The sequence below is a fragment of the Montipora foliosa genome, chromosome 1 (assembly GCF_036669935.1).
Source record: "Montipora foliosa isolate CH-2021 chromosome 1, ASM3666993v2, whole genome shotgun sequence".
Classification (NCBI taxonomy): Eukaryota; Metazoa; Cnidaria; class Anthozoa; order Scleractinia; family Acroporidae; genus Montipora; species Montipora foliosa.
This window is the reverse complement of record NC_090869.1, coordinates 25,277,176-25,294,675: the sequence shown is the minus strand read 5'-3', so window position 1 is coordinate 25,294,675 and position 17,500 is coordinate 25,277,176. Positions and strand designations below refer to the sequence as shown.

Below are 17,500 nucleotides of genomic sequence, written 5' to 3'. Positions count from 1 at the left end.
GTGTTTTTTTGAAAGTGCTAGAAGGGCTTTTTACGATTCTATAAAGACGCGACAAGATACAAAAACAAGGAAGAAGCCGCAACCTTTGAAAATCCCTTGTCACTTTGTTATATGTATTCTAAGAGCAAACAACGGATGGCAAAATACGAGCTACATGTTTTCTTGACGCAAAATATTGGAGGCAAAAGCTGCCGATTTGTCAGGTGTCACGAAATTCATGTGTATCCTAGAAGTGGACGTAAACATTACAGTAGCAATGATCTTTTAATCAAACACAAAAGTAATCTCAGTTTTTTAATTATGGGAACTAAATTCAGTTCATGTACTTGAAATTTATGCAACGATTACCGGCCGCGTACACATAAAACAAATTTCGACCCTGGTAAATTCCCAGACGTGATTTATCTTGCGTTATATGTAAATGAAGAATTGTTCCGACAAATCTCTTTACAAACGGCTGTAAAAAAGGCTTTAACGTTAAATGAACGAAAAGACCCCTAATTGGTCATGGAAACATAGGAACGGAATTCGTTTATGGGTTCCTTGCTCTGTGTTTGCTTAATCGATCAGTTCTTTACTGTGATGCTTCGACTCACTCCGGATTATGAAAGACACGTGAAATCCATCTGAAACACCTTAAAACTGTGCCTGATTCAAATTAGTTTCTTTGTAAGGATCTTGCACACAATAGTAACGTATAGTTAACTGAAGTCTGTTTGTATAAACATGCCTAGCTTTTGTCAGTGTTTGTAGTTATCAGACGAACGAACTACATCTGAACCATCAGTAAGATCACACGAGCCGGAGGAAACCCTTGTTTTGATGCATTAAGAGAGCTTGATTAAGAAGGGTCAAAGTGCTCGTAGAGAACGAGCCAAAAAATCTGACTATAAGCGAAGAAAACAACAGATAATATCAGAACCTCTTATTTTCAATTCGCATTTTAGATACCCCGTATCAATGATCGTGTAGCGACAGCCAATATGAACTCATCGCTCGCGCGGTAAAAAAAAATTGCGCGAAACCATAGCTCGTTTCAAGAGTCTGGTGAGATACACAGGACTCACTGAACTTACTTGGTTTATGTCTTAGGTTTCCTTCAAGAACGCTAGCACTACTGGGCAGCGAAGCTGTTTCCTCTTGTCGAAGCATTAGAGAATTGTCCCACGTTACCAAAAGAACGATGCATCAAGCACATACTGTCCCCTTGTTAGCCGCTTCGAGAGTAGTGCCCTGCAAGAAGCAATCAGACACAGCTTCAAATTAAATTAATTTCTAACCACCGCTACACGCCAAGTCAGAGGCCCGAGTGGGAATCAATCGGTAGCGCATGCGCAAACTGCACTTGCGAACATATCACTGAGGGATTTGACAGAGTAAGTCTGGATGATACAGCTCTGTCTCATCATAAAAACACAACATAGGTTTTTTCGACCTCCCCTGACAGTACTAAGAGGTTGTTTTTGAAAACTTGACCAGCTATTAGGGTTCTACCATCCTTTCGTGTTTTCGGTTTGTTCTCGTGATCCACAAAACACATTGTCACGGGGGGCTGTCACCGATGATTGTTTATCCTGGTTTTGCAGCTATGTGATTTTTCCCTGAGCAAACACGAATGATAATTCAAAAGGAAAGCCAATGAGTAAAACAAGAATGACAAGCAGCTTAATTAAAGAACTTCCTAAGAATCTTATGACACTTGTCTTTGAAAAAAAACCCACTTAACCATTGTGGGTGATCCAAAATAATCGAGTCTACGAGCATGGATGGAGAGATAATGATGCTATTCCATGCAATTACTGTCAAAGATAGTTCCACTCCGATTGACTGTTCAATTGATTGAAACGCGATGCCTCTTTCAGTAACCGGTGAGGAACATAAAGGAATCGAAACTGACGACAGTTGTTATTGTCCTAATTAAGTTGATGGGTATAAACTTCTCCCTTCACTAAGGAAAACGATTCTCCGTCCTTTTCGTCTGATGTCCTTTTAAGGATTAAACTGCAAAATCAAATAACCCTAGAGGTCCCTAGAGAACGACTTCATCGAATATTTGTTCCGTTTAACTTATAGTAACGATCTATAACAAAACCTATCAGTGACTCGACAAACTTACCCATTGCACTTGAATATTGTAGGCGAGGGTAATTTGCACACAGTTAAATAAAATCGAGTTGATCTGTGGTTATGTAAGAAAACACCGCACTTAAAGTATGTTTTGAATATTATATTCCTTCAGTAATATCTGTGTTGTAAAATAAACCTGAAAGTGTACTTTGTCAATTGAAACCGAATACATATTGTGCATTCAGCGATCATAAAAGTGGACCCAAAATGATACTGACCCGATGATGAAAGCCATTCAAAAAAATTGTTTTTAAATTTCTCCTCGGGGAACAAAGACCATCCTGCAGAGAGAGCCAGCAAATCTTACTGGATACAATGACAACTGTATATTAAAAGCTAAATATATCCGTTTTCCGGCCCATACATAATTCCGCGGAGCTTTTCAGAAATGGACCCGCCTGGGAAGAACCGAATTTGCCATATCTGGGTGAACACGCAACGGATCAATCTTTAATGCTAGGAACCAAATATGTTTGTTAATTCGCTTTCCGTGGCATGGAAAATCGATTCCAATAGTAATGAAGCGTAATGTCAGGCGATAATATATAATGTCTTCGTGAAGATTGAATTTCTAAATTGGTCTGAAAACCGGAACACGGAAAATGTATCTGTGACAAATTGAAAACATTGGTTGACAGAGCCTCCCCCCCCTCCCCCCGGAGCAGTATTTTTCTCTTATGATCTCTTTGTTTGCTTCTATTTGAAAGGACACTGTGTAAACCATAGTGTGTTAAAAGCCAGTTGTGTCGGATGAATATTTTGCAATAGTTGACATCATTGAGGGTTGTGTCATCTTGGGTAAGTTTCAATTATGGGTCGTCTCGACACAGAAAAAGGGACAGTTCGTGTTTGTTTACCCTCCCAGGGGTTTTTGGGAACAATCATGGAACATGGCTAATTTTAACTGGGGAACAGAGGAACAAAGAGAAATATCTTCGGGAACAAGAGGAATTTTAGGTCTATCAAAAAGCCGACCAAGAACAAGTTTGGAAGTAATTTCGAGAACAAGGGAACACAAGTAAATTTTTAAAGGGAACAAGGAAATGAGGACACCTCCCTCCATTCTCCTTCCCCCCAAACTGGGAGGGCCTCATCGTTCAAGCCTGACGTTCACTTCACTTCATGGTTAAACTGTAAGGTGAAGAAAGTAACACTCCGTAAATCGTAAAACGTTTACTAATCCCTCGTCAGTAGTTGTCTCGGGCTTTGATTCCTCCACTAACTATGATTTTGACCGTTTCTGAAGTTAGAGTAAGAGACAGTCGCTTTCCAGTTTATTTTTGACGGATCCACAAAGCACGCGGCAGGGCGCTGAAGAGCCCTCTCGATTTTACTCATTGTGTGAGGCAAAGGATCACCAGTGGAAAGGATTCCTTCATCACTTCTTGTCTCAAATTCTCACGCGAGCAGTGTAGACAGGAAGTCATCAACTTCACAGCGTGTCAACTCGACTTCCCAAAGATCGGTTCTAAGTTTTAGTGCCAGTTACTCCTCACATAACCATTCACAAAGCAGCGTGAGACCGTGTTTGATTGTCAGATACTCCTGTCGACGTTGATCGTACACAGGCAAGCGAGACTCACGCGAGATACAACTAAATACTTTCCATACAAAGTGCAATTATATTCGCAATTTGATTGACAACCGCCGTCTTCAAGCCGAATGGCGAAAATTATATACAATACTTTATTTCAAAATAACATACAAATACATAGTTATTGAGAAAAAGGAAACCCAGAGGTTAGCCCTATATCAAGGGTCTCCTAAAAATTTTAAGTTGTTGAAACTGAGAAAACACCGAACTAGTTTATTATCAATGAAACCGAACAATTCGGACTGAAAATGTCCCCATCAAAATGTAAACAAATAATATTTGTGTCGAAAGATGGCACACGTTCAATAATTATAGGTTCAGTGTCCAAGATGAAAGTGTTTTGAACAGTCCTGGTGACGTGATGCACAACAATCAAGGGAGAGAAATTGACCTCTTCAGCTAAAAGCAATGTCAAAGCTAGAATATCAGTCATAACAGAGGCAGAAAATCATTTGCGCAAAATACTACCTGTGCAAAGGGCAGGAAATTAGGAAGCCCGTACCAGTTAGAGATAAAGGTAAAGGTTACCCCTTCCAAACTCTTTACAACACAATAGCCGGAATATCAAGTTTTGTGCTTGTCGCCTGCATGTAGCAAAATGTAAGGGAAAAAAACCTTGTTCAATGAAAACCTAGTGTAACTCCTGGTCCCTCCACACCTTATTTTTCGTCAGTAATTTCGTCAGCTCTGAGGCTGGTATCAATGGAAGCAAGCGCGGCGGTTGCTTCCGTTTTACGAGGCTAAAACGACAGCTACACGGATCAGAGAAAAGTTGAAACAGACGCTCAGGTCACCGAGGATCGAACTGCGGACATCTTGCTCCGAAAGCCGCGCCGTAACCAACTGAGTTACGCCAGCTTGGCTACCTATGAGGGGCAAGACTTCTCCTTTACCATCATCGATCGCAGTTATCCAATTCCGAAATGGTTAATTTCGAATTCAGCTAGAGTTGGGAAGGAACGTTATACTGGGTATCAGAGAAAAAAAATCTCGCGCCCTTGTCAGCCAATCACAATTCATTTAGCAAAAACAAGAATCGCGTGCGTTTCCCGCGCTTTTATTTGTTCGGCTCATTTTATTAAATTTTCTGCGTCAGTTGCGATACTGGTTATACGGCACGTAATTAACGGATTTGAAAACTGGCGAATAATGATATCACGGTATTATAGGCACACTTTACATTTGAATCATTATCACATAACGTTATCAATGAATTTATTTATTTTACACTTAAACTCACCTTAATCTTATTTACCCTTTAAAAAAATCATAATACTTTTAATTTAGACTTTTTTTTGCGCAGAGGTGTGAGGTGAAATACAATTGGACTCGATTTCCTACGAAGTATTGTCACCTTAATGAAGAGCGTACGTATAATCTACCAACTTTAAAAAATAAAACTGTTTACGCCAAAGAATAAGCCACGGTAGGGAAATTATCATTTATTAACATACCGATAAACTTGCTTACGAAGAAAGCTCTCGTTTAATTAAGAATATTTTCAGTGCCTATATCCCTATTCACAACAGGGAAAAATAAGGCAATAGAACTTTGAATTAGTCTTTTCACAAACGATAAAAGATGGCTGGAGGGCTCACCTACCGTTCACCGACAAAGAACTTGCGACACGAATAAACCTTACGGTGCATCTTCGAATTTCACTTTCTTGGGGCCCTGAACTTAAAATGTTATGGAAGAAACTTGAATCTTCTTAAATAAGCCACCACTGTGTGTTTGGCCCATTCGAGGAGAGAAGAACTTTCAGTTGCACTCGCGTGATGTTAATGATGTTAAGATTTACTGGACACTGTTTTACCTTTCCGGTATCCCAAGAGAAATCACAGTTACGCACTTCGACGCAGTGCCAATTAAAGTGCTACTGACCCAAACTCTGTCGCGACGTAATTTGTCGTAAAAAAAATATTTTCTGTAGTCTTTCAACGTGATATATCATTGAAGCAAGCCAGGGTATCTAGACTGCTGGAGAACTTGTCCAGTCGGTGAAAACGTGCTACTATGAGCGTTGCTGTTCATGCTACCACTCGAGCAGTAGCATTTATAAGAATTGCCTTAGGCTACGTATCCTTCAACCTGTCGTCAAATTTTATTTGAACGCTGAAGCCTTAAAACAAAATGTTGCGCGTGATACATCATCAAGCTAACTATGCAAAGAATTTTCTGATTCTTTTTTGCGACAATTTTGCAGCAAAACGTTTTTAAAATAATGTCAACGAGTGAATTCTGATGATGATAATAATAACTTTGTAAGTGTCTTGTTTTAAGTCTTATTAGGATTCACTGAATCGCGGTCATTTGTTTTTCACAATGAGGAGATTTAAAACAACGAATACGGCGGGCGTCAAACTGCAAACTGTGGTTAATCTCAAAACTATGAAAATTATCTTGTTCTGTAGGTTATTTTCCTCTTTAGAACTCGCTTATTATGATTAATATCTGCGGCTGACGGGAAGAAAAGACGGTTAATCAAATTTAATAGTAGCCGAAGCCATCTGAACACAGAAAACAGTATGTCTCTTAAGAGAGATAAAGCATTGCGCTTACGTGAAAAGGCATACTCGAAACGTTGGGCTGCCTCTTGTCATAAAAGCGTGAAAATTACGGTTATTTAACTCGTCTCTCTCTTTTAAAAAATTACTTGACACCTGCTGCTTAACACGCAAGAATTGAGCTCATATCAAACGGGTTTCTTCCATTTTTGGCAAAACACATATTTCCGACGTTTGCCGTTTGCTAGTAAACGTGATGGCTAAATCTTTGTAATAACACGGAACTTTGGCTGCAAGCAATATCAAACCTGGGCGAACGTAAGAGGGCAAAATGAACTTATGATAGTTGTGATTTTTGTGTCAAATTTTGCAAACAAAAGCGGCAAATGTGAAAAGCGTAGACAAGAAACTTCTTCAGTATGCAAAATTATCACTTTATACAGCTTGACCTTAAATGACGCTCTTTAGTGTTCTACGTTTTCACAGCCGAAAATTACTCGGAAACTTTGCCTTCCAGATGTCAGATGAGAGCCTTCAATTTTGGACTCACTCGGTTTTACTGGTAAAATTAGACTAAAATTGTTCCACTTCATTGGTGCTGCACGTAAATTCATTAAAACTAGAATAACCGCAAGCTGTAAACACACTAGTGGCTCTAAAACAGACAAAGGCAACTTGTGCTGAAGGTTTTAACTCAATTATTTCTTACAGTCATACCGAATGCTCGACACGAGGTTTATATACGAAACCATGAGCTTTCCTTTGTCAATTTTGTCAGTTACGCTCTTAAACATATGACCGCATGAATTAGCTGGAGTTTTCGAAAAGCGTAGTTTTGAACGTCAATCCTCCACAGTGAATTCACTGCCAAAGTGTTATCCCTTCCCTTCAGATCCGCAACACTTAAGACTTCAGTGATTTTAGAAACCTCTGGGTCTCTCATTTCACGCGGTCATTACGATCAGTTCCCTAGACCCTTTCAATCCGGCCCCGCAAGTGAGGCTCGTCCTACAAGACGAGCACTTTGGCAGAAGCTGCATTCTTTCTTTGAAATCCGTATATCTAAAAAGCGGCATTGATTTTTCACTTAGTTGACTTTGGTAACTGCGGACCCGCGTGAATAATTTTACCTAACGTTCACAATACTAACTGTATGTGTAGGTGTGTGTTTTGGTCACGATATTTGCATGTAAAGAAACACATAATAACAGCAAACATTTCTAACATAAACACCTGATGCGATCTTTGTTGTGATTTACACAATTTCGTTTACACTCGGTGACTAATTATACATGTACAAAACACTATTTACTCATTCATATACGTGCACAGACGTGCCCTGAGTTTTAAGCATTTCATTTTGCCTGAAAATATTTGCTTAGTAGATTTAGCTAATAAATGACAAGTCTGAGCCTCATTTCTATAATTATGACGCCAAGCCTCAAATTGCAGCACACCGACCAGCTGATCGAATGGTTCACTGTCTTGCTGCTTGGTTTGTCGTACGCTCAAAAGATCGGAAACCTAACGTTTTTCGCAAAATCTACCCTCGAACTTGCTTGTGTAATACTCAAAATTCGTCATTAATATTCTTTACCTTACCTTTTGAAGTTATCGACCAGATCACCTAACCGTAACGTTCACAGGACGGAGTCATTATATGTGAATTTGTTCAGTCAAATCGAAACAAAACTTCTGTATTTCGTTATTGGACTGATTTTAAGTCTGTCTTACCCCAGTTGATTTCTTCTGTTGACGAAGACACGTTAGAGTTTGGATTTTCCACGGTTGATAAATTAACTAAATCTTCATGTGTATGGCTCACTCTGTTGTTCTCTTTATTAACGTGATGTCATTTATGAACAGACTTCATTTGCGTAACCTCTGCTTGAGTATTTAATTATAGCAAGACATCAAAAGAGCTATACCATAAGGCATTACGAGCCCAATGAAGCGTTTCGATCGAGGTCATGTTTTAGTTTCTTCACCCAAGTTTCGTTTTATTGCTCACGTGAACAAAAATTAGATTATCGGAAGATGTTGTGCCATTAAAAAGAATGCATGGGATATGTTTGAAAGGTGAGATCATTTGTCGCTCAAGTTATAATCGAGCAAATAGTGGTCGAGGTGTAAATTCCCATTGTCAACTTTAAATTAGCTTTTAGTCTATGTATTCCTGTCTTAAGAAATTAATTATTATTAAAACATATTTTTCGAGGGGGAGGGGACAGTGCGTTGGTGCACAAAGCAAATCAAACGTTATTTTGATCAAACGTCATTAAGAATGAATTTAAGAATTCTTTTGTGTGGCTTTGTTGTCAGGTACTGACCCTAATCGTCCTCGTGTCACTTAAGTTAAACGCGTTACCCGTCTGAAAATTTCCGGTAAATTTGTCAAAACCACACCGTTATGTTTGAAAAATTGTGTATCCCTTGCCTTCCCTATTCTTTCCAGTATTCCATTTTGATTACTGAATGTTCATCTGATGAACACCGTCCTTAACATTCTAAAGACGTTATTGGATTTGCTGTCGTAGTTTTTTTTTCCTTCTCGATTAAAAGTCGATGTCACCGGCAACCCGTTGCTAAACTGCGATTACGTAATAGCAAAGTGGTCAACCTATGACGTCAGCCCGGGTTTAACTTTGGAAATCACAACCGGAATGGAAGCAAATCTGAATTGTTGAAGCCACAAAATGACCCGCAACACAACCTTCTCTTATCGGACACTCACGTTCCTTAGTTTTGCAACTTTATTGGCGGATTGCGTTCTTTTCAGCGCAAAGTCAGACAGTGTCTTCGTTTCCACTCCCGGAACAAGTCAATGTACTTTAGCGTTGGTGATTCCCATAGGTACCCCCCTCAGGAACAATTGTAGTCACGTGACGATGGGCAATATAAGAGTGTGCTGTTCAATGGATCGTAAAATCAAGAAGCGGAAGTCGCAAATAGTCACCAAAAATATTTTTCTTCGGTGATTATTGCGCTATTCCAAATCTGATTTTTCTTGCTGTTGTGTGGGAATTGAAACAGCTTCTTGAAGACGAAGAAGAAAGAGAAGAAGAAGACGAATTACCCTTGCATAATGTTAACTACCGTAAAATTCCGAAAATAAGCCTCGGGGCTTATATTTTTCAAAGGCCCTTTTCGATGGGCTTATTTTTGGAAGGGCTTATATTCAGAGGGGCTTATCTACGGAGGCAAATTTGCGTTTCCAAATCGATTGGGCTAGCCTTATAGTTGGAAGTAAATTTACCGTTTTTGCTTTGTTTTACTTTGTATTTGAGGGCAATTTCCCAAGTACAAGCTCCCGTGGGCTTATATTTGGAGGGGCGATTTAACGGAGGGCTTTTTGTGTTGCCGCTTTGGGGGGCTTATATTTGGAGGGGCTGATACACGGAGGGGCGTATTTTCGGAATTTTACGGTATGTTAAATTCTCTTAATGAATTTTGAAGAGTATTTAACGTACACTTCAAAAACTCATCAATAATTCTTGAGCTTAACAGCCTATCAAAAATCGATAAAAGGTCACGTGTATGAAACATTCCTTATTAGAGTTCTTTATATAAAGACACAGGAATGAGGTCCGGCTTTTTTCTCTTGTATCAAGAGCGTGCTAATGTTTGAACCTTTGTTCGGACTCCCGAGGGACACGCTTTTCGTGGAATGTTTTCGAAGCCGTTCAAAAAACTTGCAGCACGTGTTTTATCTGGTCTAAAAACACACGGGCCGCGCCTTGTGTTTTTAAACCCGAGAAAACACCCCTTGTCGTTTTTTTTAAACGTTACGTCACAATGTGCTCATACTTCATAAATGAATAAGTAAGCTCATTATAAACTTAAACAACGATAGTAGTAGAATTTTCATTTTTTATGCTGCACCTCTATGGCACGCGTGGGGATACTAAGATATGGGCGAAAATAATTTCCGCGCATGCGAAGAAGTGCAGCAGGATGGAGGTTTCCGTCGCTGAGGGGAGGTGGGTGGGACAAAAATTAAAGGGGGCTCCGTAGCGACCTCTCGGGGAATGAACCCATAACAGGGTGATTACAAGTGTGGAGGGCGAATAAATACTCTTCCCAATGCCCATGGGTGTTATGATGGTCTCTAGAGAAAAGGCGCGGGTGGCCATTTCGGCGCAATCATATCAATGAAAATAATAAAAGTTCCTGAAGTAATTTCTCAGTTGTCAAAAAGTGTACATACGATCATCGAAGGGCAGGAAGAAAAAAACTAACTGTATATAAATGACACGAAATCCAACTGTTCAGCAAGATTTGGAATTCAAGATTAAGCAGCGATGGATGTACAAAAAAATTAAGACAGCACTCGCCGTTGCCTGAACCTCTGAAAATGCACTTAAATGAACAGGTGAAGTTTAAAGAAATCATTGATATAATTGGGAACATTATGTTCAATGGATTTAAAATATATTACTGAAACTTGAGAGTACTTCCTGTTCATTCGTTGATCGTTCCTTTGTGGGATGCGAATTTCGCGGGACCCTGCAGTATATGTACTAAAGGCCCGTGCAAACGCTGGCAACATTGTTGGGCCCAACATGCTGCGAGCGTTTGCACACAATGTTGTGTGTTGTTGCGACTTGTTGGAAGTTGTTGGATGAAGTTTGAAACTGGTCAAACTTCAGAGCCAACAAGTGCCAACATTTCTATTGTTTCGCGGTCATCGAAGCGTGGTCCAACAATATTGCGTTCGTTTGCACAGCACATCCAACAATGTTGCGCCGGCGCACGCGCACTACATGCCACGTATCCGCGCAAATACATGCGAACAAGAAATCAACATGGCGTCGGAGATGGAAAACGTCCCAGAGCCCCTTGTATTCTCATCTAAAGACCCAACATGTTGTGACTTGTTGCGAGCGTTTGCACACATCGGCTAACATCACGCAACAAGAGACAACATTGTTGGGCCCAACAATGTTGCGTGTTGTTGCGAGCGTTTACACGCGCCTTAAGATCAGCAGGCTAAGCTGTGCTTTAATTAAGCAACGGGGACGCAAAAAATACTTCAGGCTAACTCTTTAGGGGGTCGACTACAAAATAAAGCGTTTTCCTCTTTTTAATGTTTCTTTTAATTTTGCTTAATTTCGTTGTGTGTATTGGAAACTGAAACTTGAATTTTTCCTTGGTGACCAAATGAAATCAGGAGGTTCGTGCTTTTTGTTAAAACTGATTTTCATTATAGGAAAATAAAAAAAAAAGGACACGGACAAGGTTGACAGAAACGGTATTTTTGACGACCATCAGAACTAGATCAGTTCAAAATGGCAGAAAACTGTATGGGTTTAGCAATCAACCAAGGAAACCCTTCGTGCATTCGATTTTTCTATTTTCATGTTTTTTTCGTTACCTTTCTGTAACATCTATAAAAGTATGAGCTAAGGCACAAGTTCTCGTTTCTAGAAAAACTGCGGAACTTTCGATCAACCGGCGAAACGCGCGGTGATTTTGAAATGTAAAAGTGGTCTTGGTTCTCTTTTCGGCGTCATCCCACATCAGTCAAGGAAAAACAGCACTATGGTATAGATTTCGGCTGTTGAAATAGATTGTGAGCGATTAGGTTAAAACCGATTCTTTAGGACCATCTTAGGTCTCTCTTTTCTTTCCAATACGAAAAACAAAAAATATAGTCAACAACGGTACATTACGCGTTCCTGTCTCGTCACAAAGAATATTCGATTATCTTAATGAGTTAGTATAGGCAGAATCCTTTATTTCTCGGACAGGTGTCAGCACCTTGAAACTAAATATTTCAAACTCATTTAAATTTGAGTTTGGATGAGCTCGAGCTAGATTAAGACCCGGCCACACGATTAATTATTTTATAGTTGTAGCTAAGTTACCTGGCCTAGCTGGGGAATGGAAGCGAGGCTGCCGGTGACCCTGTTTTGATACAAACCTTTATGCTTTTCTAATGTTAATGTAGACTAATTAGAATTACAATAACACAATTCACATCATAAAAGCAGTGAGGTCTTTATCAATACAAGATCACCGGCAGCCTCACAGCCATTCATAGGCTGGGTCATTGAGCAATCAACTGTAAAATGGCCTATTTGTCACATTTTATGTTACAAGTCGTCTGCACGAGTTGTTTTTCGCAATTGACAACATTTATTTGTCACATAAAAGCCAACACGTCAGCTTTTTAGCAAATATATTGTCAAATAAAATTGATTGTAGTCCGTGCTTAAGATCTTATACATTTTCTCCATGCGCTTCAAGACGTATTATATTATAACATGCAGTTACGAAACTCACCGTCGGCTATTCGTATCCTTCTCGGTCGGCCGGATTGCTTGGAAACAGGACAAATTATTTATAGCTAACATATTTCAATGCTTTACCATGATACGTTATGAAAACTCTACTTGCCTCACTGACCTAATGAAACTGAAAAATGCAAACTCTTGAAACACATTTGCATCGAATCCTCGAATGAACCTGCTTATGACTGAGTATTAGTTAAAAACTCTTGTGCTTGTTGCATTGGATCAGCGTCGGGGTACTGTTCTGGCGTCGCGAATTTGCCAAAAGTGATTCGTACAAGAGATTTTAACTCAATTGGCAACTTGAACGCTCACTTGCTTTTGAAATGTGATGCAGATCAATTCATAATACTTTTCATAGCTCATTTCGTTTCCTGGGAAACCATATGGCTCGATGCGCAATACTCCGCAGCATCCACGCGGAAACACACTTTCGATACGATATCACATCACTCATTCAGTGCTGACAGCCTTGCAGCGAGGTTTGTTGCATCCGATGCAGTCACCAGTTTTTTGCAATAATAGAGAATCAACAGTAAAACTATCCTTGGTCCAGGCTATTGCCGAAATGGCGAAAAACTTGCATGAGGATTCGGGAATGGGAGGTAGATATTGAGAGTTTCTAAAGAAACTGTGGTGCTGCGTCGTGAGTGCGGGAAGTAGTATACAAAAATTTGGTTTTATCAACGGAGTTGATAATGTAAATTGGCCACCGTTACAGAGATTCCGCTCTGACGAAGGGCTAAAACCGCTCGTAAAAAAGGCAGCTTTTTAGAATCTCTGTTACGGTGGCCAATTTTCATTATACAACGCCGTTGATTTAAAAACCAAATTTTTGCTCTATGAGGATTATCTAGGATTGGTTATCGGCATAGAAATCTACTATTTCGTTGCGAATTTCACTTTTGGTCAGCCCTCTGCGCATTGTCAGCTTATGCAAAATTTCTTTGGCCTAGCTTTCAAATTTCATCAGGTCAGCTGTTGAGACCTTGTTTTTTCCTAACAATTTACGCTGATAGCGTCCCTTCGCGTCTATTTAAACTGGACAAATGTTTGCTTAAAAAGGTTAAAAAAAAAGTGGAATTAAATAGTTCTCCAAATCGATTGTTGCAGCCCAGTTAAACAAAATAAATAAAATGCACCTTTAGTTCAAGTTAAGTCGCCACAATTTCCGTCTGGAAATTTGAAAACGCACACTTGATCGAGGTCTATAAGAGAGAAATTTTCTATGAGTTGTATAATGTGTGCCCAATTCTGGCTCTTGCTATAAGCGAAGAGAATGTAATTGGTCCGCCTTCGGTCGCTGTGTTACGGTGTATGCAGCACTGTATCTTTACGCAGTGCTTAAAACAGCACTACACAGCTTAGATATCAAGATACCCGTTCAGCATAGCCCTATGCTATAAGATATGAGCGTACAAATTCCGAAATGAAAAGGAAATGGGGCTTGAATTAAAACAAAGGATAGCCAAGTGTTGTGAGCGCAAATTATAACAAGGCGCAATAATCAAACCAAGATGAATAATATAAATAAGTGCATTAAAGCGGGCATTCGTGAAATGAAACAAATAGCATTTTCACGATTTTGCATTATCCCTTGACGACGAGGCAGACGTTGTTCTGTCTACTAAGATCGCACTTACTCTGCGAAGCTCTCAAATAGTGTTGTGGCAACAATATTGGGGTTAAAAACATCCCCCCTCCAATAGCTAAAATTCATTAACAGTTAAACGATTCACTTTTGTACACTGCACATGGGAAGAACTTTTTCCTTTCGAAGTGATGACAAACGAAAACCAGCTAACTTCACCTTCCTCAAACGGAGTTTTTTGCCTCCATTTTCTCTCCACCCATAATTGTGTAATGCTCTGTCATATTTTCTTTAAGTCTCTCGACGTCAAAAAGGAGAAAATTCATAGCCATAAGCAACGCACTGTCAGATTCGGTGAGCCGGTATAGGAAGGATTAACAATAATTCAAACAGCGCGCAATCTGATGGGCGCACATTCTAATTGCCCTAACACCTGCTGTTCGAGGAATAAATTATGACGTGAATCAGTTCTTTGCTGCCTTTGTCTGTCGGAGACGGGTCCTGCCGGAGATGTCTTACAAACCCACTTATTTCAGCGACATATTGTGCTTTGGCTTTGATCTGGGTGATATGATAAAATGGCTGGGCAATTTAGATTTCATGCACGCCCGCCGTACTTCATTTAATCTCGTGTACGTCATATTACTTATAGCTTATGAATCCATACTAATCTATAATTAAGTAATCTAATTGCTGATAAGATATACACGATAGAATTGTACTTTGATTGGATATTCCTAGGGTGCAGTAGACAACATCCACGTGACAATTTGAATAGATACCTAATGGCGGTTAAAAAAATACGAAACGGAAATGAGTTCGTTGTGTTTAATAGTTTTGGAGACGCTAAACACAAAGACATTCAGCGGGCGATGGTCGGTAAAAACATCCCATTTCTAGCTCCAGCTTTTGCGTTAATGTTTCACGAAAAAGAAAGAACGAACCAAAGAACGCTGTAGGCTTTCGCCTGGTCTCCCCCTCGTCGCGCGCGCCCAGGCGAAACATATGGATCGTTCGCCGCCGCTTGCCATCAGGAAGAAGCGCCCCCTGTAAGGCAGGCTGGTCAACAATATTTGCCCTGCCGGGCCTATGAGGCAGATCGGAAGATTGGAATCTGCTTCCATGTTCCCGAACTGCAAGATGGATTCAGTGCAATTACAAACCCAAATGGTATGGCATCTGACGAATACGGACGTTATTCAAGTCACTTTGAAAAAAAATAATAAAATAGCCGCACATCCCATGGGTGTGGGAAGCGCGGTGGCATCGTGGAAAGTGCGCGATCCTCCAGGATCGAGTGGTGCCGGGTTCGGGGCCTGGCGCGGACATTGTGTGTGGTGGTTCTTGGGCAAGACACGTTACTCTCACGCTTGCCTCTCTCCACTTAGGTGTATAAATGTGTACGGCGGTAAAATGCTGGGGTACACCCTGCGATGGACTATCATCCCATTCCCACGGGGGAAGTTAGAAATACTCCTAGGGCGCTTCAGGCGTACAGAAAGCCGGAGATAAGCGCAGGCCGCATGGGCCTTCCAGGCTCGTAGCGGCCTTTGCCATACCTCTATTTACCTCAATGTGGGCCAAGTTTAGCACGATGATATAATAAGTGTAATCCCTGATATAACGCAGCGCTCTGGTGACATTCTATGGGTAATTCACGTACGTACCTGAAAAAATGCATGTTGAAAAGCCTTTTGTGAGCACTGTAAGGGTTCAAAAACTTGAGTGTGGGCTGTTCGACTCGTAGTAGAGCTCCTTCCTACAATTTTAAGAAAATGCCCAAAAAACTAGGCGTTAGTATTTTTGCTGACTCTTTATTATTCAAATGGAAAACACCGTTTTCAGCGGGAAAATATGAAATAAAAAAATAGCGGGTCACCGTACTCGATCAGGGGCAGAATAGCCATTCCTTGATGGTTTATGTAACCTGGGCGTTCAATGAAAATCCGCCATTTTATCAATTGTGCGCTGATCTAATGCGCGCCGGCCAATGACGCAAGAAATTCTGCGCAGTAGGGTTGCGCAATGGCAAAACCAGGCAATCACCTTAATTTACATTTCAAACGCCCGTTATTGAGTGACTTGGAATAACTTTCTCTGTCCGCCGCGTATGTTGCAGGCGTTTTTTCAGCTTGTATGAGGCGAGTTTTTGTGGCTTATTGATGTTTTTGCCTGTGCTTGTGTACTGATGAAAAACCGTCATTAAACAAGGTTAGGGAAACGTTGGGTGCCATCGTCCAAAAGTTTCTCATTGTCGCTAAGAGACGAATATCTAATTCTGAGAAGTGCCTGACCTTATTTATTTTTAACAAATCTCTTATCCAAACTTAAATAATATGAAAACTGCACAAGCGTTAAGGTCCATCAAGTATCGTGACTGTAGTAAGCTTTCCGACAAAGGACCATAATGTTTAACATGGGAGTTACTCGATTATGCGTAATCAAATGAAGCGAAGGAGTGAGTCCAAATTTTGCTAATGCATGGTGTTTCTCGCTAACAGTTGTTATTTGTAATCCATTATTTTTGACACAAAAACCTTTGTTGGTAAACATTGGCCTTTACGGAAAAGATAAACCGTTTTCAAGTTATGGTTATTGTCGATTTTAAAGCCAGGAATCACGGAGGTAGGGGAAAGCATAAAACGAGGACTTCGATTTTTCGCAAAGAAGGAATGTCTTCAACGCCGGGTGCTCAAAAAAGGCGTATCTGCCACTGAAAGCCAAGCATCGACGACTTCACGCGGCATTAAACAGGAAACATTGGAATCAGATTAATTCATCCTTTTGGTATGTAGATGAAGACATTTCGGAAAATAAAGTATGAAAAAAATTAATGCGACTTATCAAGGGTTGTGCTAAAGCCAAACACATGTGGGGGGAAAACGTATTAAACTTTCAAGTAGAAAGCTTGCGCGGGTTTATTTTGTACCATCAAACGCCTTCAAAACGCAGATTTTTATTCTCTACGTTTCACGAAGCTCACCGAATCCAGAATAAGAATTTTGGTGAGCGAAGTTTTGGGTTCCATGTACTCGTCATTCAAGTGGCGAGTACCAATTTTTGATACTCCTCAGTTGGAATTCGGAGCTATGGCTATAGGTTTTGACGAGAAATCCGGAGAATCTTCGGAGAATTGCCTAGTTTTCATCATCGCCGGAAAACCCTAGAAGAAAACAGCGAGAGTGAAAGACAAAGACGTTCCGAGTGTTCCCACTCCAAATCTCAGAGTACCATTTTCCTAAATAAAGACGTCTTCTTTATTTAAGACAGCATTCATAAACACCATACGGGGAAAGCTCAATTAAAAATAGCTGGCGATTTCCTAATGCCACCGTTTATACACCGGCCATTACGAGCAAGGATCGGAAGGGCGAAAAATGAATGACAG

At 40.3% G+C, this 17,500-nt stretch overlaps 1 protein-coding gene across 4 annotated transcripts in view; it reads right to left on the bottom strand.

Annotated features, from left to right (window-relative positions):
• The window catches only part of LOC137994670 (kinesin-like protein KIF15), a 95,047-nt gene that overhangs the window by 56,058 nt on the left and 21,489 nt on the right, over positions 1–17,500 (bottom strand). The window contains exons 1-2 of one of the 4 annotated variants that reach the window (XM_068840283.1): positions 14,332–14,354; positions 1,077–1,233 (exon numbers count right to left, since the gene is read on the bottom strand). In XM_068840283.1, the coding sequence (XP_068696384.1) occupies positions 1,077–1,152 (76 nt within the window). In that variant the 5' untranslated portion in view covers positions 1,153–1,233; positions 14,332–14,354. Of the gene's footprint in view, positions 1–1,076; positions 1,234–2,116; positions 2,136–7,962; positions 8,100–14,331; positions 14,355–17,500 lie in introns of those variants that run through there. The other 3 variants (XM_068840276.1, XM_068840297.1, XM_068840290.1) reach the window with 3 other exon arrangements.